We start from the raw sequence: 24826 nt of genomic DNA, 5'->3' as shown, positions 1-24826 counted from the left end.
TGTTGACTTAGTGGGCAAAGCAGCCCAGGATGGACCCTCTGGACAGTCCCTGGTGCCCAGCAGTGGACCCTGCTGCCATCAAGGTGCACTTTCCATCCCAGCCAGCGCCCAGCAAGGACCACTTACGTAAGCGTGGTGGCCACTCGCTACAGCCCACTGTCCCCGACTCCTGTGCTCAGCATTTCTTCTTACATAAATGACCACCTCGTAAAAGCCTCTGGCTCTGCACTGGTTGTTTGAAGCACAGTCACTGCCACATACAATCTTGGAAATCATCACCACCAAGCTACAACGAAATAGCTTGTCTGCTGCTTGGAATGAACCAAGAGCAAATTCAAAATGGTCCTGCACTGCTTTGAAGACCTCTTCCAGTGACTGGTGGCAGAAATAAACTGGACACCAGCATTTATTAAATAATTTATTTTTTACACCCTGAAAATACCTGGTTCCATGTGGATTAAATAATCATTAATGTATTTCTGACAGACTTTCACTGTACATTTGCACATGTTTACAAAAGCAAAACTCAACCCCTGGCCTCGGCCATCGGCCAAGTCCTCGCAGACGTCAGGAGCACCCCAGAAGCACAGAGGAGCAGGGCTGTGGCCCCAGGCCTTCCTCTGAACTGCGTTCCAGGACACTGTAAAGCTGGTGGCTCTGTTAAACCACACCTTGGGTACATTCTGACCAGGGATGTGGGTCTTCCAGAATGTAGATCTAGCCATGGTCTGGGGAGTCCCTGGTCTGCCAAAGCATGGCCCTCGTCCAGGAAGCCATGGACCCTGAGCAACCCCTCAGCAGGCAAGATCTGGCATGGTGTCCAGCTGAAGTCCTGAAAGCCGAGGGAGAGTGCCCAGAGGCCCCATGGCTGAGCCCGTGGGCAGGTCCACAGGGGACAGGCCACATGCCTTCATAATGTGCCATGGACAAATGCTCCCTCTGCGTCCAGCAACGAGGCCCAAACCTCCACACGACATTTCAGGAATGAAATCTCAATCACAGGATAAGAATATGCACAGGCCCTCCTTGCAAATGTTGACTCACTGACAGCTCCTCTTACGTGATCAGGCGTCACCGGCAAGCCCTCCACGGCGTGCCCGGGAGGCTCAGTGGCCAGGGGAGGCAGGACTGGTGAGGAAATGCACCCGCGGCAGGGCCACAGGCGGGGCCTTTGGTAAAGCAGTCTCTGGGTTTCTTCATTAAGGAAATTTTACACTAACAAGAAAAAGAACAGCTTGCCCCAGCTGTCCCACCAGTCTGGACAAACCTGATCACAGCACTGTCCCTGCCCCTCTGGCAGCCCCTAGCCACCTGCTCTGAGAGGGGTCAGGCTGGGCCTCCATGGAACTAGCAGGCACGGGGAGGCTGCAGCCCTTGGCGCTCTGCCATGCATCCACCACCCCACTGTGAAGCCCACGTGACCCATGGCCTGGACCAGCGAAGCACAAGAGGGGCGAAGTCCACCTTGAGGGCCACAGGCCAGCGTGGTCAGCTCTGGGCTCCAGGGCTGTCCCTGGTCATGGGTTCTGGAACTTGGCTGACAACACAGGCAGCCTCTGGGCAGAGGTGGTGGCCAAGGGGATGTGGCGGCCAGCCTGAGCATGCCCACCACATGAACCATCCTCAGCACTGGAGAGCCCAGAGACATGTGGGCCCCAGGCTCACCGCTGACCCCTGCCACTGCCCCTGCCCTGTCCTGCCCTGGGGGCTCGCTCCCCTACCCTTGGGCTCCTGCTGCTGGGAAGGCTGCAGAGAGGTGCTGGCCCTGCCCAGGGTGGCCAGCGGATCCTCTGCCTTCAGTCCACCTGCCAGATGGCGATCTTGCCCTCCTCGCTGCCAGAGCCACTCAGCACGTATCTGTCCTCAGCGGAGCACAGGGTCCTCACGGTGTCTGCGTGTGCCACCAGCTCCTTTTCCACCATCTTTCTCTGCACGTCGACCACGTAAATTTTCCCCTTGGGCTTTCCCTGCGACAGTCCCCTGCCGCCCACCCAGATCTGCAGAGAAACAGGAGGCACGTCAGCCAGGAGATGAGCCCCCTGGAAGGTGTGTGCGTGGCCCAGTCCTGGACTCTGCACCCCAAAGCTGGCATCCCTCCTGGACAGGCTGCCCATGGACCTCGAAGACAGAGCCCAGGGAGGGATCTTCTCAGGCCTTCCGGCACAGGGGCCACGTGGCACGGCCAGCACGCTATGTACTTGAAGCATGCTAAGATCCCGTTCTCACCCTCACCACCCGGGCCTGAGGGCTTCTGAATGAGCTCTGTGTTTAAGCCCCAGGATGCAGCCATCTGTTGTGACCGCCCTGGGGACATCGGCTTCTAAGCACCATCACACCTTGAAACCCAAGGACACCACTGGCCTCGTGCTCTGCTGGCCCCCATTGGAGATCCCGCAAGGAAAGGCGGGGGTGGGCAGGAGGCCGGCAGGCCTCCCCAGGCTCACCTGCCTCTTCACCAGGAGCATGCAGCTGATCTGGGAGCAGTCCTGCAGGCGCACCGTCTGCGGCGGCTGGGCCAGGTCCTGCAGGCTCCAGACGTAAACCTCGCTGTGCCCCACGCAGGCCGCCCAGAGCTGCTCCTGCTGGAACATAAGTCCCCATGAGCCGTGGCCAGGGCCACCCTGCCCGAGATGGCCAGCACCATGGCTGCACAGTACCTCAGGGAGAAGCTGGAAGCCCACAAAAGAGGTGCGAGCCTCTTTAAAGTTCTCATCGATGCGCAGCTCCCGGCGGAGGAAGCCCTGCAGGGTCAGCCCCATGATGCTGCCGCCTGTGCCTGCAGAGGAGAGCAGAGGGAGGACCTGCGGGCACAGCGCAGCCGGCTGCTGCCTCCCGCCAAGGATGCTGCCTGTGGTGCGTCGTCCCTGTGGCCCGCCAGGGCGCTCACCGTCGCTCTGCACAGCAACACTTTTTTTTTTTTTTTTGGTGCTGGGGATCGAACCCAGGGCTTCATGCTTGCGAGGCAAGCACTCCACCGCCAGCTATCTCCCCAGCCCTGTGAGCCCGTTTTACCAGGGATTCGGCCAGAATGCGGGGCCCTCTGGAGGCCTTGCGGGGGAGGGGGCGGAAGCGCCTCGGGGCGGTCGCCAGAAGCCCAAGCAGACCCCAGCCCCTTAGTGACGTCCAAGCTTTCCTCTGCAGAGCGCATCCCTGCATGCGGCTCAGCCGTGCCCTGCAGGCCAGCAGTGTCCACACCTCTGTGAGCTCCCAGCCATCCAAACAGCCCAGAGGGGGCGCCAGCCAGTCCGGTTAGGCAGGAGTTGGCGTGGCGGAGCCGCCGCACCACGTCACGCCGGAGCCCTTGTGAGCACTGCAGGCGGGTTTGTAGGCAAAGGCCTGGGCAGGCCCGTGCTGGGAGACAGGCCCAGGAGCCAGCGGAGGCGCTGCCGCTCGCAATGCCTGAGCTCACGCCCCAGGGACCCGGACTGCAGGCCCCCATGCCAGCCTCACCTGACAAGTGGGCACTCGGCCCTTGGCCAGACTGATGGTGCAGGGACTCACCAGGGTTCTCCTCTCCCCGCTCTCAGCCTGGCTGGCAGCTGCCTCTCCTATACCCTCCGGGACGCCTCTGTCCAGGTGCCATCACCCACCTGACTGACTAGTGGGAGCCAGAGCCCCAGGAGGCTCCTGTGGCAGGGGCCCCAGCTGTCCACCGCTGTGGGAGCTTCAGCCCCCATCAACACTGCACAGGCCCGGGGGCAGGGCTCAGCACAGACATAGCTGCAGGCGGGACTCTGCTGTCCCAGGGTTGGCCTGGCATACAGGGACAGTCCAGGTGCGGGCACAAGGAAGTTAGGAGAGAAACAGAGTCCTCCAAACAAAAACCAACTGGAGGTTCCAGAACGGAAGTGAAAATCCACCAGGAGGTTTACAAGCAGACAGGACACAAGGACGTTTCCAACCGCTGCAGTTTGGGCCTGGAATTTCCCAAAGGCCCACATGTGGAAGGCCCGGTCCTCAGCCTGTGCTGGGGCCTGATGGAAGGAGAGTGGGTTGCTGCGGGGTGCCTCGAGGGCAGGCCTCAGGCCCCTCCTGCCTCACTCCACGGTGTGTAGAACAGACTTCTTGGACTGTGCCTGCCCCAAGCTACTCCACATTATAACGCAGCAGTCTGCCCCGAGCTACTCCATTTTGAGGACACGTGCAAAGTAGATGCCTCTACCTGGTCTGTGCAGGTGAGCAACCACCGTGTGCCCGGCACAACCCCAAGACACAGATCAAGACAACTGATTCACACAAACGTATCAGACTGGATCAGGAACATGTGGACACAGGGACAGCCCAAACCTCATAAGGAACACCAGACATGCAAGGTTTTTTTCTTGTTGTTTTGTTTTGCTACCAGGGATTGAACCCAGGGGTGCGTAACCACTGAGCCACCTCCCCAGCCCTTTTTATATTTTAGAGACAGGGCCTCACTAAGTTGCTGAGGCTGGTCTCCAACTTGCAATCTTCCTGTTTCAGCTTCCCAAGTCACTGGGTTTACAGGCATGTGCCACTGTACCCAGCTCAGACATCAGATGCAACCCCCTCATCTAAGACCCATAAAAGGGACCCCCCAAGACTAGACACAGCAGCACCCTGACCTGTCACCTGACCACTCAAGTCTTGCCCAGGAAAGGCAGCACAGTGATGAGACTCTGGTTCTGTCCTTCGGGGCTTCAGCACAGGGCTGCTCTCCCTGCCCGTGAAAACGATGCCCATCTCACTCCCAGATGACACCTCCAGGTGACATTCCAAACTGTCACCCTTTGGAGCCCTGCCTGACAGCTGGGGAACTGGCTGGTTAGACCCTGACCTGCGAAGACTGACGCAGGTGTTCCTCTCTGCTCTGGGAGCAGCCTCCCGTGACCCCGCGCTGCCTCAGCCCCTTTGCCTTCTCATGACACTGTCGTGCTAGGTCTGTAAGTGACCCAGGGTGACTCAGAGCATGCAGGAGGCTGCACAGGTGACAAAGGCTGTGAGCAGCCGTGGGCTTCAATGTCCTGAAGCCAGCCCCCGCAGACACCGAGCAGTGTCTTACTACACATGAAACTCTTCTTCAGTGTGATGAGCTGAACTCATGCCCACCACACAGGGAGGCTCTCAACACACAGGTGACATCAGTGTGCTGGGAGGTCCCACCCAGCAAGCATGGCTGCCAGGCAGAGGCTACACCCCCCACCACCCTGGCAAGGTGCCTGGTGTGGCCTGCAGGACGCTCAGGTCCCAGGGATGTGCTGGGAGTGGCAGAGGTGGCCCCCACACAGGACAGGCTGTGGAGGGCAATGGGCAGCAGGGGCACTTGGGCCAGGCTAACCCCAAAGCGCACAGCAAGAGCAGGGAGGGTGGGCGGAGCCTGGCACGCAGGGATGGCAGGGGTCTGCGAGCCACTGGGGAGTTGGGCGGCCTGGGAGCAGCAGCCTGAGGGGAGAGGAACGGAGAGCTCGGAGGAGAAGCCAGCCCGACACTAAGAATGGAGATGCGTGAGGCGCAGGGAGACGGGTGCGCAGCAGGCCAGGGCGGCCTGGAGACTTACAGCACCACAGGCGGTCACTGTGCAGCCTGATGGACGTGAGGCCTCCGCTGGACAGCTGGAACTGGCTGGTCACCCGCAGCGTGCTGACGTTCCACGCCAGGACGGTCCCGTCCAGGCTGCAGGAGAAGACCTCGCTGGAGGGATCAAGAGCACGTGCACACACTGAACTGGGCCCTGGGCACCGAGCCTCCAGCCCCAGGAGGAACAAAGTCAGGACTAAAGCATCCGCAACTGGAAAGGCCAGTGCCATCCAGATGGACGTGGCGAGAGCAGGCTTAGTGAAGGCACCCGCCCAGCAGAGCAAGGCCGTCCTGGGCGGCAAGGTGGTGCTGAGCAGGGCCACAGCAAGACCACGGGCTGAAACGCAGCCCCTGAAGGCCACCCAGTCTAGAGGGGCCACAGAGGGCCTGCACTGCAGCCGTGGGGAGGTGCACTGGCCAGTGCTCCCCGACCGCCACCCTAGCCAGCCTGTCTCACTTCCAGGTGCACACGGACGTCACACCTGAGCTGGGCCTGTGAGGACACAGCGCCTCTGGAGCCAAGGGTGGAGGGGCCTGGGGAGCCAGGCCCTGCCAAGTGCACCCACCTCGACCCGAGTCCTCCCTGAGCATGGCTGGGCCACGCCCTCTTCTCACTGCAGGACAGGTGAGCAGAACAGGAGCCTGCCCTCGGCTAACAGGTAAGCACAGTGAGTGACACTAACCGGCATCAGGGATTGAACTGTGTCCCTGAGAAAAATGTGTCCTGACCCCAGGACCTCAGAACATGACCTGATTTGGAGGCAGGGCCTTATCCAAGTCAAAATGAGGTCCTCAGGGAAGGCATTACCAATGTCACTGGTGGTGTCCTTACAAAGAGAAGAAGCCCTGCGACACACACACACGGAGGACACCAAGGGGAGACGGGGGCGGAAGATGCGCGTGAGCCACAGGACAGCAGGGACTGCTGTCAGCCTGGAGGACCTGGGGGCAGTGGGGGGACTCAGGGAGCCCCAGGGAGCACAGCGCTGCCAGCACTGGGTGGTAAACTTCCAAGTCAACTACTTCATGTTGGCGTTGAGGCTGGGAAGCCAACTCAGAAGGCCGTGGGTGGCCAGGTGAGCAGGAAGCCAGGGACTCTGCATGGACCCAGAGACCAACCTCAGTGGTTCTCCCGGGGACCAGCCCCTGCACTGGACACTTGCTCCTCTGGACCACAGTCATCTCCCATGTGGCCTCACAGTCTATCTGGGGTCCCCCGGCTGACCAGGATAATCTTAGGACTCCTGTTCCAATCTCTCATTCTCTAGGCACCTTGGTCCCAGGCAGGATGGGGACAGAGGCAGGAATGCTAGTGGCCAGGGACAAGCAAGCCCACCGGACAGGAGTCCCTCTTGCCTTTGGTAGCATCTAGAGTGACCCAGCCTGTGCTTCCAGGCAGGGAGGGCAGGGCCGAGCGCCAAGCCAAGCTCGAGGCTTCCAGAAGGGAAACCAAACTGGGGGACTTACATGAGGGTGGCGCCCCCCAGGAACGCCCGAAAAGGCCACAGAACGCAGCTGTCCCTCACCAGCTCCACGGCCAGCAGGCACAGGCTGTGGGCTGCGGGCCGGCAGTGGATTTGGGGAGCTGGGGCCTTAACAATGGCAGTTTTAAATGAAGCCAACTCTGAAAACTCAGGGGAGCTCAGAGAGAGACTTCAGTGGCAACAAGAAAACCGACCCCCGTCCCAGGCCTGCCCCACGCTGCTCTCCAAGGATCAACACCTTTCTCAGTTTCCACAAGCAGGGTCGCTGCCCGTCTCTCCTCTGGACCGCCTCGCTCTGTGCCCTGTGCCCTTGGCACTGGTACCCCTGCCCCCAGGGCTGAGAGACAGCTCCCCCCACAGAGCCACCGTACCTGGGCTGCTTTGCACCCTGCACAGCCAAGCCCGTGACCCCAGAGCGGTGGTCCGTGAGCTGCTTGTTACAGGACATGCTGTGGGTGCTGATGATGTAGATGACGGAGTCCTCGCAGCCGATCCACACCTGGCTCTGCTCCGCCAGCACCATGCAGTTCTAACAGGGCCCAAGAAACAAGGGGGGATGCCGTCGCCCCACAGACCGCCGCAGAGGCGATCAGCAGAGCAGAGGTGCTCGTTTCGAACGTCACAGGGCGAGGTGGTGGGCACGGGGACTGCTACAGACGCAGCCTCGGATTTGCTTTAATAGGGTTTTAAAACCTGTTCTATTAAAAAGTCTTTGGTAGGCTTATAACTAAAAATCAAGAGGGAGAAATAAATTTGGAATAAGGACGATCTCCCTAATTTTCTTGTTTTGTCCAATTTTACTCATAATTAGACACGAATACACAATTTTACTTCCGGTATCACAGACCCTCTTACTCATGGACGAGATTCAATGGACTGCGGGAAGCGAGCGGCAGCCCCTCCCTGTCCTGCTCGCCCGTCGAGTCCCGGGGCCCCTGGACTGCCGGGTGCCCCGTACTGCGGGCACAGGATCTGTCTTGGTTTAAAAGCCCACACTGGGACTGTGGGGGCCACGGTGTCCTCTTATTTTTAGAAAAGCTGCAACCACCACAAAGACCCTAAGTGCTGCCTGGCGCCTCGCTGGATCGTCCTCCTCACGGTGGCCGTGAGCTCAGCAGATCCTGCGGTGCTGACCCAGGGGCGGGAGGGCCTCCCTGGAGGGTCCTCGGGACAGTGGCTTCTCCTGCGCCCTGAGCACACCCCGGCCAAGGCGACGGCCGCTGCACGTGGTGTAGGTGTGAAAATGCGCTTCGAGAGCAGGGCATGAAGAACACAGGCTGACCAGCAAGGAGACAGCAGCCCAGAGGGAGCGGCCGGGCCGCTCCAGGGAGGTCGCGGCCTCTGACCTGGAGAAAGATGCTGGGAAGCTGGCACAGTGGGCCTGGAGTCCAGGCTGCTCAGGAGGCTGAGACTGGAGGATGGCTTGAGCCCAGGAGCTCCAGGCCAGCCTGTGTCACACGGTGAGGCCCCAGCCAAGGTGGGGGTGGGCAAAACAGAGGACACTGTCTCATGAGTGACAGCAAAACAGCCCAGCGAGAAGTGCTTCTCACACCCACCAGACTGTCCAGAAGACACAGTCCTCCACAACGGGACCTGAGGACGGAGCAGGGGCAAGTGCCTGAAGAGACAGGAGGACCGGGACAGGGGTCTAGGGTGCACACTCAAGCTGTGTCCGCAGGAGGCCGCACCACAACCAGGCCAAGAAACTACTCAAAGGCATCCGCGTCTGTTCTGGTCATGAAATCCAGTTCACGCAAACTCAAAGGAATGGAGGGAGCCCTGGAGCCCAGGGCCAGCCTGGTCCCTCTGCTGCTTGGCCTGCAGGTGGCAGACACCCCTGAAGTCACGTGCTGCCCAGAGTCACAGGAAGCACCACACGGGGTGCTGGGGCCTCCGGCTGCACAGCTGGGTGGCAGGGGTTGCCCTTGGGTGCTGAGGCCAGAGCCACACCCCAAGCAAGAGGCCACAGCAAAGAGAGGGGACCGCTGCGTGAAGACCTCTGTGGAAGGCAAGACCCCCCGACCGAGCTCGGCCGTCTGAACTGGACACCCCTCGCCTACTCACCACTTTGGAGCTGCCCACTTTAAAGCAGTGCTGGTGGATGGTCCAGGAGGAGGCGTCGAACACGATCACCTTGCCCCCACTCAGGGCACACCACAGCTTGGGGCGGGCGTCTTCTGCCTTTTCTGCTGGGTCGAGATGCCCTGAAGAAAGCAGCGGCCACAGAGACGTGAGTGGGCTCAGCACATCACAGCACGTCAGACATGTGGACCGGGACTCGGCTCCCTAAGCAGGTCCAGAGGCGCTGGGGTGCAGGGCAAGAGCCCGGGAGCGCGGCAGCTGGTGAGCAGGCAGGACTGGGCGAACACCCTGCGTGGCACCAGGCAGGTGCCTCAGGGCCACTGGAGAGCCACGGTCCAGAGCAGGGAGCAGCAGGAGGGCCCCATCCTCGGTGGTGGCCTCTTTAATGTTGGTCACTCTTAGGGTACAAAGTTGGGGGTTTTGTTTTGGAGATGGGCCTCTGTGTTGTCTGGGCTGGTCTGGAACTCCTGGGCTCAAGCCATCCTCCCACTGTGGCCTCCCAGGCAAGCCACACTGACAGCCTGCCTTCAGCTGCGGCCCTGGCCACCCTCTGCCGTGAAGCCTGTCCCTGCTCCCTCCTGACTGGGGCCGTCCTTTCCCCTCTCCCAGCAGGTGCCCCGACCACTCCTGTCGCACCGGAAAACGATGCTCGTTTTTACCACCTGCCGCAGGGTCAGGGTTTTACATGCCAGGAGGGCCCTTGGCTCGCCCTAGAATGGAGCCCGGGCATGTCCTGGTCCCCAGGGCCACCTGCTCTGACTGCTTATTGCTGGCCTGTCACGTCTAGACTTCAGTCCCCCTGGAACTGATCATGGGGAGACAGGTGGGTCAGGACTCCCTGACCTTGAGGTAAGATGCCCTGCCCCAGCCCCTGGGCCCCCCTGTTGCAGTCGGGAGGAGCACGGTGTCTCTCCCACGGGTCTGTCCCGAGCATGCTGCCCGTGCAGTGTGCTCAGGGCAACCTTAGAGTCCCAGCCCAGGGCTAGGCTTTACCCAGACTCCCTCTGGCAGGTCCCACTGGGCAGGACGGCCAGAGCCCTGTCAGTTTTAATTTAAGGGAAACTGGCCTGGATCTGAAAACTCCCCTTAGTTCAGACGCCATGGTCCGTGGTGCTGGAGCCACCGTGCTCGGTGAAGGACCCCAACACCAGCCACATGGCTTGGAGCCAGTGGTGAACGCCCGGCTCTGCTCTGCTCAATCCCAAGGTGCAGTGAAGGCCCCAGAGCCCCATCCCGGGAGAGTGCTCTGCCACAGCCCCGTGCGTGTGCCGATCATCCACACACGTGTGCTGAAGGGGTCGCTGAGTGTTCCCACGGTGCTCGCTGTTAAGTCCTTCCAGAGCAAAGAACTGACAACACATTTGAGTCCTTTTCTGCCTGAACCCAGCTCCTCCATCTCCCACTACCACCTGCCCTGGGTGTGACCCTCCCTGCTGCTGTCCTCAGCCACTCAGAGTCCAGTGTTCCAAGAGCGTCAAACCTGCAGCACGAGGAGTGTCCTGCTTGTACCCGGATCCCTGGCTGCACCAAGTTCTTTCTCCTATGGTCCAAATGCAGCTCTTAGGGAGCTAGAAAATCTACGTGCAGAAAAAGGCAGACATACCACCTGCCCCAAACAAGAGAATGGAGAATGGAAGGGCCGGGCCAGTCCTGCCCGCCAAGCCCGGTCTCCTCATCCCAGAGCAGCTTCAATGATTCCCACTCCTGCTAAGAAGGGCAGGGGACACACGCTGGGACAGGCTGAGCCTCAGGGGTGGCCTCTGTCTCTCATGGGCTCCTGAGTGCTGGACCTGGGAACAGCCCTGCAGCTCCACAGTTACCACGCAGGACTCACCCCAGGGCCTGCCCTGCACACTTGCCCACGGTGCCCAGTCCAGACTCTGCAGATCGGTTCTTATGTAACAGCAGCACAAACAGGAGGCCCTCACCTGGCGTGTACAGCAGCACGTCCACAGCCTGCGGGGCCGTCTCCCCCAGCGAAGGGTTGATCTTGTGCTTCAGGGTCTCTGAGGTCGGCATGGGGAATGCCGTGCGCACTGGAGCACAGAACGTGGAGTCAGTGCCCGACGCAAGGGAAGCTCTCTCTGCGACCGGTGTCCGGGGGAGCCAGCGTCTAGGCCCCCTCGCGGGTCTCAGCGGTGGGGGCACTGGCTGAACGCCCCCTTCCCAGCCCGGAAGCCACACAATCGGATCTCTCACCAGGCACTATGCACAACCAAGCAGAGGGGACTTAAAACACTTCTCAGTAACAAAACGTCCCCAAGCTGCAACACACGCAGGACTACCTCCAGAGCAGTTTCTCAGCTTCAGCATGACGGACGGCAGGCTGGCCGTGCAGGCCGGGCAGCACCCCTGCGCACCCCGTGTCTCCCGGCATGCCCATGCCTCGCCCCAGGGAGGGGTACAAAATGGCCCCAGTTAAAAGCCACTGGCCCTGCGGACGAGCTGGCACCTCCTCGCTGCAGAAAACCTGCCCCTCCAGACAAAGCCGAAGCTCCTGGGACGGCAGGCCATGGAGAGACCCTGCTGCCAGGTCCTGGGCACCTCCTGGCCTGTTCCCATTAGTCACTCGTCAGGATGCTCCGAGCGGGGCTGTGTTGGGTGCCTCCAGCTGCTTCTCTGGCCTTGTTTTACTAAGCCTCACAAACCTGATGAGACTCATATTGTCGTCCCCAATCTTAAAGAAGATGAAACAGGAGCGGTGGCATGTCACCTACTGGGGACAACATGGTGGGCAGGCCCACCAGGACTTCTGCAGGGACGGGCTGCTCTCACTGAGTGTGGCGATGCCAAAGCACCTCTGCCAACACCCTGCTCCTGCTGCCTGGAGCCTCTGCCTCTGGGCTCCTCGCTGGACTTTGTGCCCTGCGGGGCCTCACGTCACCAGTCGACCATCACAGCAACCTGTCCCAGGCCCAGTCCTGCCCCTCCTTCTGCCCTACACACGGAAACATGTCTTGATCTGCCCGCAAGGGGCCGGGCACGCCGAGGTGCTGGGACTGTGGTACAGCCTCCTCCGCGTGAGGAGCAGGATGGACAGCGGTCGGGCCAAAGCAATCGAGCCGGCGTGGCCAGGGACTCTGAACAGGTTGCGCACAGTGGGGAGGCTGTCCATGACTCTGGCAAGGACTGGATGTAAGTAAGCAGCACGTGAGCAGCGATGGCTGGATCTGCCCCCGACTGGGCGGCAAAGGGCCAGCGTGTCTGTCAAGACCGTCCAAGGTGCTCCGGGCCCCAGCAGGGCTGCTGGCAGCAGGAGGCCCAAGCCTCCAGGCCGCTGTCCCAGCCCAGGGTTCCCTGGTCACACGACAGAGGGGGCTGTGACCCGCAAGTTCAGGGGTCCCTTGGTCGGTGACAGCGGTCAGGAGAGGACGTGTACTGAGGCAGATGAACACTGGCACTAGGACAGTCGCTGCCCACCCCCTGGCATAGGACGTCCAGGCCTTCACGCTGGGCCACGGCAGCGCCACGCACAGCGGCAGTGTTCATGGGGGTAAAGACGACGCACGTGTGCGCAGCAGAGCGCGCCTCAGCCACTGACCAGGGTGGGCCCGGGCAACTGCGAGGGATCCAGGTGTGAGGCGCCCAGGGCAGGCAAGTGAGGGACAGCAGGTGGTGGGCGAGGGTCAGGGCCTCCTCCTGGGGTGGCACCCAGGTGCTAAGCCACGGGGCCGCGACCACACCCGGGAGCTCTGCAGAACCGCCGAGCATTCGCTTTGCAGGGTAACAGCAGACTCTGTCTCAGGAAGCCACTGCCTGTGTCCCCAACAGCCACGGGCAAGACACTGCCACCCGTGAACATCCCACGTGATGGACCTGCCTCTCAGAAACCAGGTTTGTGTTGCTGGCCTAATTCCCATGGTTGCGGGCGGCTGGCCCCAGTGTCGGCAGGCGTTCCGCGACAGTCCCCGCCTCCCACGCGGGTCCCAGGACAGCTGGTCACAGAGCTCATTCAAAATGGAAACAAAAGGGGCCACCACTGAAGCGGCAGGCAAGTCACCCTCACCCGCACGCACAGCCCTGAGCACCGTCTTCCAGGAGGAAGGCTCAGGCCGCCCCCAGGGAACGTGGGGCCCGACGTGAGCACACAGGAGGCCTGGGAGTCGCTGCGGGAGAACCGCCAAGCCCACTGAAGGAGCAGGACGCGGGGACCACCTTCCCCAGAGGGCCCAGAGCCTGCCTGCCAGGCCCGTCCCCAACCGTCCAGAGGTGCCCCAAACCACTCAGCAGCCGGCCTCCGATTCCCAGCCTGCTTGGAGAGGAGCCTGTGGCTTGCACCCCGGCTCCGCGTCCTGGGTGCTGAGGGCCGGAGGGGTGGCGGGAGGGCGTTTGCCACAGGTCGGGAAGCGGAGAGGACTGCAGGCCCTGCACCTGCTCCAGCTGGGAGGCCCGCGCCCCGACAGGCCCCTGGACAGCCCAGTCCAAGGGCAGTGGCTCTTACTTTCACTCTTCATCTTGTCGAAGTAGGACAGTTTGGAGGCAGCGTAGGTGGCCCCCGGTGACTGCAGCGTGCCCACGACGGCGTCCATCAGCAAGACGTTGGTCAGCGCTTGCTGGATATACTGAGGGTCCTAGGACAGAAACGGGCACACGTCAACCCAGGAAGAGCCAGAGAGCACTTGTAGCGACGGGATGCGGGGTTCAAGTGTCCGTGGGCGTGGGGTCACAGGCTTCCTCTTCGTCAAGACAATGTTGATGGTCTACACGGGGAGCTGGCAGCTGCCCCTGGAAGGGCCTCGCCGTGGGCCCCTCGGCCGCTCCGCCTTGGCGACGAGCCCGGGTGCAGGGCCCCAGGGCGCATGCAGGCCTGCTGCACGCTGACCCACTGCCAGAGTCCCCGGCTCAGGCCTTAGCCAGACCCAGAGAGCAGAATCAGCGGCTAGTCCAGAACTCACGGGCCCCTGGGCTCCAGGAAGGACCCGCCCCTCCTCCTGCTCCAGTGCCGGGGCTTCCCTCAGTGGACGCCGGCCCTCAGCCTGCCTTTCTCTGGTGGCCACGGGGACTGTGATTCTCTCCCAGACCTTACGAACTGTTCCTTTCATGCGAGTTCCTGTTCCTGGCCTCGGCCCATTTTTAAACGGGTTTTCCTGCCTTGTTTTGCCATATAGACAATACAGACAGCCTCCACAGGCCGGCCGCCGGCCTCCCCTCCCTGGTGTCCTTCAGTTACGAGCTTGTCGTCTGGGGTAATCCACAAAAGTGCAAAAGTCCCCAGGATATAAATAACCTTCTGGAAGGAATCCGTGCCACCCAGCAAATCCCAGGTCCTGCGACACTGGGGCCACTCAGCAGTGTGTACCCAGAACACCCAACTCAGACCCCCAGAGAGGAGGAGGTCAGCACAGTCCAACCCTGTCCCGCCGCTGGTGGGGTGTGGAGGAACCCGGAAGGATGGTGTCGGCCACCGCCTGCGCCTTCTGGCTCTCCCACGTGCCACGAGCCTCCACCCAGGTCCAGGCCTTCGCAGCTTTGGGGCCTCCCTCTGCCGGGAGGGCAGACCTCTCCCCAAGTGCCACGCGCCAAGTGCTCTGGAGGCCACGTACCCAGGCACACCTGCCCGTCAGGAGGCCAGACCCCGAGCTCGTACCTTGTGCTCCTCGGCCAGCCACTTCCCAGCCCACATCTCCTTCACCATCAGGTGCCAGAGGTCACGTTCCGACTTCAGGTTAGCTTCAAACGCCTCTTTCTTGGACGCCATTTTAATTCTCAAAGTCGGAATCCTCAGAAGGAAAAAGGTAGCCGTGGTACTTTTGACTTCCTGCAGAGGCAGAAAAGGCAGAAGAGTTAAGTCAAACCACACACCGGAGGATGCCAGGGCTGACGGGGAGGGCAGAGGAAGCCCCGAAGGGAGCTGCCGGCTGAAACCACAGTACCCAGGCATGGCCCCATGCCCAGGAGGCAGCCTTCTGTCCAGTGCCTGTCCGCCCAGGCGGTCTGCTCTGCACAGCCCCAGCCCGCCCTTCTGCAGAATCCTAGGGGGACCCTGGCCCCGCTGAGCCAGGCAGCGGCGGCATCCCTGGTCTCCCGACTGTGCCTTGTGCTTTGGAGGCGAGAGGCGAGAAGGCAGGCTGGCCTAGCTGCCTCCCCTATGGCCACCATCACGTGGCGATTAGCAAAGCCAACACGCCTCCCAGCCTCTCAAGTTTGGAAATGAATGATACAAGGCAGGGGAGGATGCAGGACCACAATTCAGGTTTCCTAACGGTGCAGATGACCACCTCTAAAACACACACGAGAGTGGTCATAAGAGAAGCAACAGGTGCCAGGTGGTGCGATTAGAAAATGCAGCGCACACCTGTGATCCCAGGGCGTGGGAGGCTGAGGCAGGAGGATCATGAGTTCAAAGCCAGCCTCAGCACTTAGCGAGGCACTAAGCAACTCAGCGAGACCCTGTATCAAAATATATAAAACAGGCTGGGAATGTGGCTCAGGGGTTAAACACCCCTGGGTTCAATCCTTGATGCCAAAAATATTTATAAAATACGATAACGTGAGGCACGGCGGCTGCCAGGGTTGGCCGAGGTAGTTTCCCCTGAGGAAGCAGTTCCTCCGCCTCGCCCGTCTGCAGCGAGAGGGCCAGCCTGCCTTCTCGCCTCCCGAGCACACGGCAGCTGCATCAGAGGGCAGCCATGGACACGCCCAGTACAGCCTCCCTTCCGGTCCTGCCAGGAAGGGACCCACCACACTGTTCCCACCTGACAGATGGACAGACTGAGGCATTGAGAAGCAAACCAAGTGCTGCGGAGGGTCTGCACCAGCTGGACTCTGGAACTGGAGGGTGGACTCACTGACCTCTATGTCCCGGAAGGTGGAGATCTCCACGTAGCCCGGCCTCCCTTCAGTCAGCAGGAACAGGCGCTTCTGGGTCATGGCGATCTTACCAACGCCACGGCTGGTCTTGACGGACCTGGACAGCTTATAGACACACTCGTTTTTGTCCAGATGCTCCATCACCAGCAAAGGCAGACTGACCTCTTGGGCCTCTGCTTCCGTCTCCTTCCAGCAGTTGTAGAAGTCTCTGAATGTCTCTGGGTCGATTTGTTTCTGATGTCCTTTTATAAGAAAGAAATGACCTTTAAGAAACAGTGCATTACTCAAACTAGCCAGCAGGTGGTACCAGTGCCCAGCTATCCTTGGATGGAAACTCAGGACTTGGCTGCCCTACAGTCAGGTGTCCAGGGAACCCATCTGCCCTGTCCAGCCAAGAGACCTCAGGTGGGAACACTGGTACTAGGACACTCTTTTCGTATGATGCAAAGACTTGGCTACTGCTAGAACTGGGGTCCACCAACTTGGGGCCAGGATGGAAGATAATCCAAGAATGAAGCGAACACTGAGGGGGTTAGATCCCTGGTGACAGTCCTATGCCACTGGATCAAGCCTTGCCTGAAGCCAGCCCTGCCTTGGTGCTCCTTGGTTGTGCACAAATAACCTACCCGATTGCTTCAACCAAGGTCATCTTAGTTGATGCAGTCCCCTTTCTAGGTAGCCAACATCCGTAGGCTCTGGATGGAGACACCCCCCATCAGCTGCCACCTTCACCTGAGTTCAGCAGGGAGGGGAGGGAACCCCCCCCCCCCGGGCTGCCCTGCACCTGTGCCTGTGAGGCTGAGCCCTGCCTCCACCGTGCACCCTGCTCCTCCCTGTCCTCTGACATGCCCCACTGGGTCCTACACAGGGAGATGCTCCCTGATGCCCCTGCCACAGAGCTGCCCCGCTTGGGCCTGCTTTGCTCGGTGCCCAGAACAGCTTCTCTGAAGTGCAGGGGGAGCTTCCCCTTCCCAGTTCAACACTCAGGGCGGCTGCTTGTCACCAGGGGCAGATCCCTCCAGGACCCAGCCCTCCCTGCACACCCCACATTCCAGTCATGCCAAGGATGTCAGCAAACAGGTGCCCTGCGGGCCTCTGCCATGTCACCCCTACTGCCAGCCCAGGAGCCTCCCCCTCGTGCCCCCACACCCAGGTGAACGCCTGCTCCCGCGGCCTTCCTGACGAGGCGGGTCATCCCGGCCAGGCGACTGCCGGGCGGCACGCACACCTCCCTCAGGGCACCGATGCAGCCAGCCCCCACTGCCCACCATGAGCACGCTCCACGTGCACAGAGGGTCCATTTAACCCTCAGCCACCGTCCGAGAGCCTGGGAAACAGGCATGGAGAGGAAAGGTCCTCGCTGGCAGAGCCAAGCCCGAGGACACGATGGCTCGCCCGGCAGTCCCGTCACCTGGGTGGGCAGGTCTGCCTGCCCTGCAGGATTTGTCCTCCATCCCCAGTCTCCCAGAGGCCCAGCGCTGAGTCCCAGCTGGGCACCGTCTCTGCTCCCATTCCACAGAGCAATGGCTGTCTGGGCATCTGCACTCATTCCCACCGTGAAGGGGCAACTAAGCCATTGCCACAGCAGTTACAGGGACGGCATGGCCGGGGTGGGGGCTGTAACAGGTGCTGGAGAGACAGGCTTGTCTTTTCAGCTCACATCCAGGTAACACAGCTGGGAGTGTTTCTGCAGAATCTCCACCAGGTGGCGCCACTGTGAGTTAATTTTTTCCCTTCTCTATTTTTTTAGGTGGTTTACAAAGATTGTTACTTTCTTTTTTAAGTTTTAAAGCTATTGAATCCAAACAGAAAAAAATACAGGATAAGGCCACCTGCACGTGCTGTGTAGTGTTTCCAGCAGCAGTCACCAAAGAAGACCAAGGACAGGGTGCCAGGGTGCACCCTATGGACAGAACTGAGGGCGTGCTGGCCAGGGCCTGCTTCTATCTCAGGAACACCACAAGGCTGGGGCAACGTCTGCGCTCCCCAGGGGCCTGGGGTGGGATCCCAACAGAAGCACCTGTTTTCTCCCCGAGACATCACGCAGGCCTGGATGGGGCACAGGGGCAGGGATGAGCCCAAGAAGTGGACACAAGAGGGGAGCTGGGGTGGAAGGCAAGGCCACTGCTCAAGGAAGCGAACTGGGCCCGGGGTGGGGTGGCCGAGCCGAGCAGCGTCCTCGCGCAGATAGACATTAGCCGGGTCTCAGACGTGGGGCTGTGGGTCTGGACACCAGGAAGCCCCACGCAGGGCAGAAGCAAGGACAAGGACCCCAGAGCCACCCTACTGCAACCACCTGCAGCAGAGCTGGGTGGCGCGTGCCCAGAGCCCTGGTGGCGCCCCGTGCCGCGCACACCCGCAGCCGCCTGGGCACACACAAGGCACCACACCACCATGGCCAGCACTGCCCACAGCCCATGTGCCGCACAGGGTCCTGCACATCCCCACACAGCAAAGACCATTCCTCATGTCTCAATTCTGCACAAAAATACCAAGGCACACCCCACCCCGCCGCCCACACTCGCAGCAGCAGGCAGCCAGCATTCCCGCCTGAGCCGGCCCCAGATGCCACTCAGGCCAGGCACACCGCAAGTGGCACAGGCAGCGCCCGCGAGAGCCAGGCCCAACAGCCAGGTGTGGACTCCAGGAGACCAGCAGAGGCGGAAGCCAGGCACGCGCTCTCACCTGCAGACTCCCGGACAGTGCGCTGGGCTGAGCACGGACACTCTCCAGCACGCAGCTGCTGCTGAGGCCCACCCAGCTGCTTCCCCAGGGGTCTCCGGCCCCCGGAGCACAGAACCAGAGGGTTCCCTGACCCACTCTGCAACGCAGGGGGCTGGGGCCGCTGCAGGCTCCTGTCCTCACCCAGGTCTGTCAGTGCCTCCCGGGACCTCCCAGCTCCCAGCAGCTGGGCACACAGGCCCCGAGGCTACCCAGGGGGGAAGAGGCGGAGATGCCTTGAGGGAGAGGCAGGCCCCCTTCCTCCTGCCAGGGGTCACTGGCCACCATGTGACTGTGCACGACGGGGCCACGCCAGGAGATGGAAGGAGCCTGTGCCTGAAGACACTGAGGAGCCGCCAGGCCCAGAATCTGTGGCTGAGCACAACCCCCAGGGGGTCTCAGCCTCCTCATTCCAGGCCTCCGCGACCAAGAAGCCCCAGAGGAGACCAGCTGCCCACTCTGCAGCGTACCCGCAGGCCCCGTGTCCCGGTGCCTTCCCCTGTACCTCCCGTCTCCCTCCACACGCTGGCCTGTCTGCTTCCCCTCCCTGCCCACGGGTCCCGGTGGCTGACCACCAAGAGGCTGCAGGGACACCAGGCCAAGGCGGCCTTCCCTCAGTCTCCCCAGTGCGTGGCTCCTGAAGGGACCCCCGGGGCAGGCCTCCCGTGGTGGGTGGGCTCCAGGACCCCCACGTCCACACTCTGCTCAAGCCCTCACACGATGGCGAGGCGCCTCACAGCACAGCCGGGCAGACTGCAGGTCACCTGTGACCACCTACCGCCCTACCCGCGTGGACACTGCCCTGCCCCCCTACACCACTCAGGAGGAAAGGCGAGGTGCCTGGCGTCGGTGGAGACGCCGATCCCTCCATGATGTCACTCTGCAGGCAGGGGAGCCCAGGCGTGCAGGGGAGCCCCCATGGAGGATGCCACAGAGGGGCCCCTGGAGGGACACCGTGGAGACACGGGGGACAGACCCTGTGGGAGGGACTGTGCGGAGGGCCGCTGTACCTGCCCACTTGACTTGAAGAGCGCCATGCTGACTGCCTGGCACAGCCCAGGTGTATGGCCACTGGGGAGGGCACATGAGCAGCTGGCCCTTCCTACAAGGTACCAAGACAAAGGCCCGGCACAGCCCTGCCGCAGTGCCACTCCACCACCAGGAGGGGGCCCCGCCGAGCCTGCCCACAGCAGGAGACCCTCTCCAGAGCAGCATGGAGGCCACACATCCGCAGGGGCAGAGGTGCCCACACATGGGGCAGAGGACACGGGAAGACCTGGAGGGCTGAGCCCTGCACAGAAGTGCTGCGCCCGCCTGGCACCTCACTCACCACGGCTGCTCTGCTGACCACGGAGGCCCGCACTGCCAGGAGGCCCTCGGGGCGCAAAGGGGGACAGTGCACAGCCAGGGGACAGGCACTCACGCCCAACCCAGGCTTCTGGGCACAAGTCTAAGAGGAAACAACCCATGGGACGCTCGGGGTCGGTGTGCACCAGTGAAGCCACCAGACGCCTCACAAGCCACTCTGCCAGCACGGAAGGCGAGCAGCTCCTTCAGGAGCCCTGCAGGGAAGGACGGAGCAGCCAAGGCGGAGGCCAATCTGGGACGGGCCTGCGAGTGCTGGGGCATCCGTCCCTGGTCAAAGGAGCTAAGGTCTCAGGTGGGGACAGCGCTCCCCTGGGGAGGCAGGGAGGCAGCGCCCATCCAGGCCTCAAGCAGCGAAGCACCCCCAGCTCTGGGGTGCCTGGCCTCTGCCACCGTGTCCCAGTGCCTGTTTCACAAGAATGTGAAACAGTTGGACAGCCGCTGCCGCCCTTGGGACAAGGGGAGTCTTGCGAGACTGCCTCCCGTCTTCCATCGCCTGCCCGCGTCCTCCCTCCAGAGGGCCACCAGGAGGCAGGGCTGGTTGAAGATGGGGCACACGGGACATGCCAGGGCATCGCCAACCTACCTGCCCGAACATGTGCCCACTGGGCCAAGCTCTCGGCCTGCAGGCACTCGCCTGCCGCGGGCGGTGCCTGGCCTGTCACTGCCCCCTGCTGTCAAGTCCAGTCCCCCTTGACTTGGTGGGGATCCAGGACCCCTGCCAAAACCAGTGCACCAACGCCCAAGTCCCGCACGTGGCGTGGTCCGTGGCAACATGCCTGCCCAACCCTCACACACTCAGTCACCAGGGGGTCCACACTGGCCTGACACCTGACGCCAGGACTCCAGGGATGGCTGCCTGCTTCAGAGGGGCCCACGCAGCTACCTGTGTGGGACGCTGTGGTGTCCCTTACCTACAGTCAGCGCATCAAACAGCCGGTGTATGACACTCGTGTCCTTCACAATCCCCGATTCCTGCACCCTCTTCACAAAGTCATCCAGCTGCATGTGCTTCCTGGGCAGCTCGAAGTGCTTCACTGGGTCGTCCACCTTGGGGGCCTCGCCTGGCCTGTCCAGCACCTGGGTGATGAGCCTCTTCAGCTCCGGCGTCCGCTCAACCTGGGTGCGCTCAGGGACTGACATGGATTCCACCATCCCCTTTACGAGGTCTTCTGGGAAAATCCGTATGTCCGTCTTGTACAGGTTCTGGAAATCCGAGAGGGCGCTCAGCAGCTGCCCCTGCAGGAGCTGGATGAGCCCACGCAGGTAGAAGTATCTGGCCAGGAGCAGGGAGTTGTCGGGGGCCAGAAGGCTCATGGCCTTGCTCAGCAGCGTGACGAAGTCGGCGTGGTAAGCCTGCACGCACTGGCTCACCAGGGGGAAGTGGATCTCCGGGATCTTGAAGGTGTACGTGGACTTGGGGGCCACGCTCAGAACTAAGAAACCAAGGGGAAGGAGTGAGTTAGCACAGCGCTGTCGCAAGAACAGGCGGGCCCAGGACTCAGAATAAAGCACTGTACCCCCAGGACAGGCCCTCGTCCTGCTTCCAGGCACCTGAGAAGAGCAGCAGCCAGACGTGAAGATGCTGAGGTGCAGGACTGGAACCCCGCTGGAACCTGGCTGGGCTCTGAGGAGGCCTTTCATCTCTGCACCCCGGCAGTGCTGGGGCCTGGACTCAGGCTCACACGAGCTGCCCAGCCCAGGTCCAGCCTTCTCAGGACCCGTTTCCTTGGCCTTAGTGACCGGGAGTGAGCATTTTGAGTCCCACTTCACAGGCGGAGAGTGAGGTCTCTGCCGCCCAGGTTACTGTCCCAGGGACACAGCTCCTAACTGCTGAATTTATTCAGGTTGTGCCCCACACCAATTCCATCGATAGCCTTGGGGCCTGGGGGCCTCCAGGGGCTAGCTGCTGACCAGGCCCCGGGCTTCTCTTTTACTAGCAGCTCCATGGGGCTGGGGACCGGAGGAGGCAGAGGCCGCCTTGCCACGACAGGCAGCCCCCTGCGAGTGCCCCTCCCCAGCAGTCTGCCTTCTGATGCCTGTATTGGCTGCAAGGCTGAGCCGCTGCAGGGCGACGGTCCTTTCCCTCACTTGCACTGCCCCGCCACACCAGCACCAGCGAGTCACAGCAGGGTGCTATGCATGCAGCTTCCTGGGCTTCCGGCACATTCACCACAAGGCACCGTGGGATTCCTGCCACCTTGACCCAAGACAGGCCACCATGGTCCCACACGGGCAGGTGGTGGTGCTGGACCCTGACAGTCTTTCCATACTGTGAGCAGAAGAGGTTCCATCCTGTGGCAGCATGGAGAGGGGACCTGAGGGTGAAGAGTGGGCCTCATATGCAACACACTTTGCTACCATTGTGTGGAGACTGGGCCCGACTCCCACATGCCCAGCCTGCCACTGCAGTTCATCTGCCAGGAACTCCAGGCTGATGCCCAGTCGTGTGTGCACACCTTCACGACACTGAGGCAGGCTCCATGGTCCCTCTGCTGGGAAGTGGGTTCCCAGAGATGCCCAGGCACAGCAGCCTCCCCGTCCACCCACACTTGCATTTAGTGCCTGAGAGTCAGGTCACTGCCCAGCCCTGCTGCACTTTACCATGACCCTGAACCCCATGTGTCTGTCCTTGTCTCCATCTGGTCTGCCTGCTACAGGGGCAGGGGTGCCGGTCCTTTAACCCCAGCCCCTAGGAAGCACCTGGTACTTGAGCACCAGGGGACCAACAGGTGTTGTCTTCCATTGGACACCTACACACGTGACCACACACTTCGCACACACACTCGGGCACATGCGACACACAGTGCACACGTGGAGAGGACATCTAGCTGCATGCCGCTCTGGCAGGGGCTCTGGATCATGTTTTGCAATAGACGTGGCTCACACGACACACTCTAGAGATGTTTCGGATAATTACGCTAAATTTAGCAAACTGGGCTTCTAAGACCCTGTCCTTCCCCCAGGGAGGCCAACGGGAGGCAGGACGGCACAGGCGCAGGAAGGGTAGTTTCCTCACCTGGGTCGCTGTGTCTGCAACTTGCAGGATCCATTATCCGAAGGGACGAGTTCCTGGGCAGTGGCTCAGACAGGGTGATGTCCTGCAGGTCAGGCATGCTGACCACCATGCGCCTGTGGGTGACGTGCAGGGGCGGGCATCTCCGCGAGGCCATCTTCTCCACGGTCGGTCTTCGTGGGCTTATGAGCATCCCATTGATTCTGGGGGAAAGCAGGCTTTGCTTTAGAGACCCAGTGAGGACTGAAGAGCAGGCACTGCGTCCCCTGCAGCGACGGGTGTGGGACAGCCTTGCACCGCAGTGGTGACAGCACGTCACCTGCAGCTGGCCCAGAAGCATCCACAGCTCAAGATCAGATAAACATCAGGAAAAGACAGAGAAGAAGCCAGGCTCTGAGGAAGGGGAACGCGGGGGCAGAGGCGGTGGGGAGAGTCTGCTTAGGCATGTGCTCAGAGCATGTGACAGGGACACGCGCGCGTGGCTGTCCCCCGTTCAGTGGGTTTCCAAACACCAGACTCTTCCCAGGTGCCACCCTAGCACTCAGAGCCCGGGAGAGCTGTGTCCAAAGCAGGGATGAGGCACCTGTCCTCCTCGGACTGGGTGTCCAGGTCCATCTGAGCAAAGGCGTCCATCGTTCTGTTGAGCCGGGCTTTGAGAAAAGAGTGGAACATGTAGGTGTCCAGGACCTGCAGCAGATGAGACGAGGGTGCCGCCTGAGGGCCCGGGGTCTGCCTGCCTGCTGAGCCCGCAGCACTGCTGAGGACCTCTCCAGGCCCCGGAACGGGGAGCCTCCGCGAACGGCCCTGTGCTGAGAGCAGCCTCAGCTCCTCGCCTGCCCCTCTAAAATAAGCAGCCACTGCACTCGAAAAAATCACAACACATACAAATGCCAGCCCCTGGCCACCACAACACTGCGCTGCAGCATCTGTGCACCACTGGCAGGGCCCTCAGTGTCCCCCCAGCCCTGCGCCCCACACCATGCACACTGCCTGCCACACCCGCTACCGCCAGGCTCCTCCGCCAGGCTCGGGAGCTTTTGAAGGGGACCGTCCAACACCAGGGCCTTTGCTTCTGCCTGGACACCTGCTCTCTACTGACAGTGACACATGGGCAAGAGGCCTAGAGGAAGATGCTAGCAGGTCCACAGGCCTCCCCCAGCCCTGGCCAGAAAAGGAGGGAAAAAGGACCAGATCCACACTGGAGTACTGAGGTCCAGAAAGGGACAAGCAGGAAACCCGAAATGTCGGCAGAGAAACAAGAAGCCAGAGGCCACAAAGAGGGCCAGGATGAGCACTCCTTGGCCAGCTGAGCACCTGAGGCGGCACAGTAGCCCAGCCCATAGCCGAGTGGGGCTGCAAAGCTGGCCCGAGTTCACTGTGAGCCCAGAGGAGGCTGCCAGGGAGGCCGCGGAGCAGAGACCAGAGGAAGGGCTGGGAGCCCAGCGGAGAGCCGCCTGGCGCGCAGCAAGGCCTGGGCACCTCCACCACAGAAGGGCCCAGAGCTTCACGCTCTGGGCTCTCTCCTCTGAGCCTGGTTTCCTCCTCTGCCTCTCCCGCCATGCTCTGTGTGGCGGCATCCTGGGTTCTCACGCCCAGACAACAGGGCAAGGAGAGGGCGGCTGACAGCAGTCCTCACACGTGCCACCTACAGACGTTGTAGGCACACAGCTCGCCCGCCAACAGAGGACGCCAGGACACACACAGCAAAACAAACTGGAGCAGCCCGAGGAGCAGGGAGCGGAGGCTGCGGCTGGGCTCCTCCTGTCTCCAGGGTTCTCGCCTGCTTCTCACGCCCCACACCAAGGGCCGG

The 24826-nt window shown here is 61.6% G+C and overlaps 1 protein-coding gene across 3 annotated transcripts in view; it reads right to left on the bottom strand.

The window, feature by feature from the left end:
• Window positions 1–404: 404 nt before the first annotated feature.
• DENND3 (DENN domain containing 3) overlaps window positions 405–24826 on the bottom strand; it is a 46595-nt gene continuing 22173 nt past the window's right edge. The window contains exons 11-23 of one of the 3 annotated variants that reach the window (XM_079106839.1): window positions 23600–23703; window positions 23020–23219; window positions 20915–21436; window positions 15897–16156; window positions 14692–14862; window positions 13546–13675; window positions 11033–11140; window positions 9087–9226; window positions 7394–7551; window positions 5519–5652; window positions 2658–2776; window positions 2445–2582; window positions 405–1997 (exon numbers count right to left, since the gene is read on the bottom strand). In XM_079106839.1, coding sequence (XP_078962965.1) covers window positions 1797–1997; window positions 2445–2582; window positions 2658–2776; window positions 5519–5652; window positions 7394–7551; window positions 9087–9226; window positions 11033–11140; window positions 13546–13675; window positions 14692–14862; window positions 15897–16156; window positions 20915–21436; window positions 23020–23219; window positions 23600–23703 — 2385 coding nt within the window. In that variant the 3' untranslated portion in view covers window positions 405–1796. The remainder of the gene's footprint in view (window positions 1998–2444; window positions 2583–2657; window positions 2777–5518; window positions 5653–7393; window positions 7552–9086; window positions 9227–11032; window positions 11141–13545; window positions 13676–14691; window positions 14863–15896; window positions 16157–20914; window positions 21437–23019; window positions 23220–23599; window positions 23704–24826) is intronic. The other 2 variants (XM_079106838.1, XM_079106837.1) reach the window with 2 other exon arrangements.

Source organism: Sciurus vulgaris (assembly GCF_902686455.1).
Source record: "Sciurus vulgaris genome assembly, chromosome: 1".
Classification (NCBI taxonomy): Eukaryota; Metazoa; Chordata; class Mammalia; order Rodentia; family Sciuridae; genus Sciurus; species Sciurus vulgaris.
The sequence above is the reverse complement of the archived record's forward strand: the minus strand, read 5'-3'. Positions and strand labels throughout refer to the sequence as shown.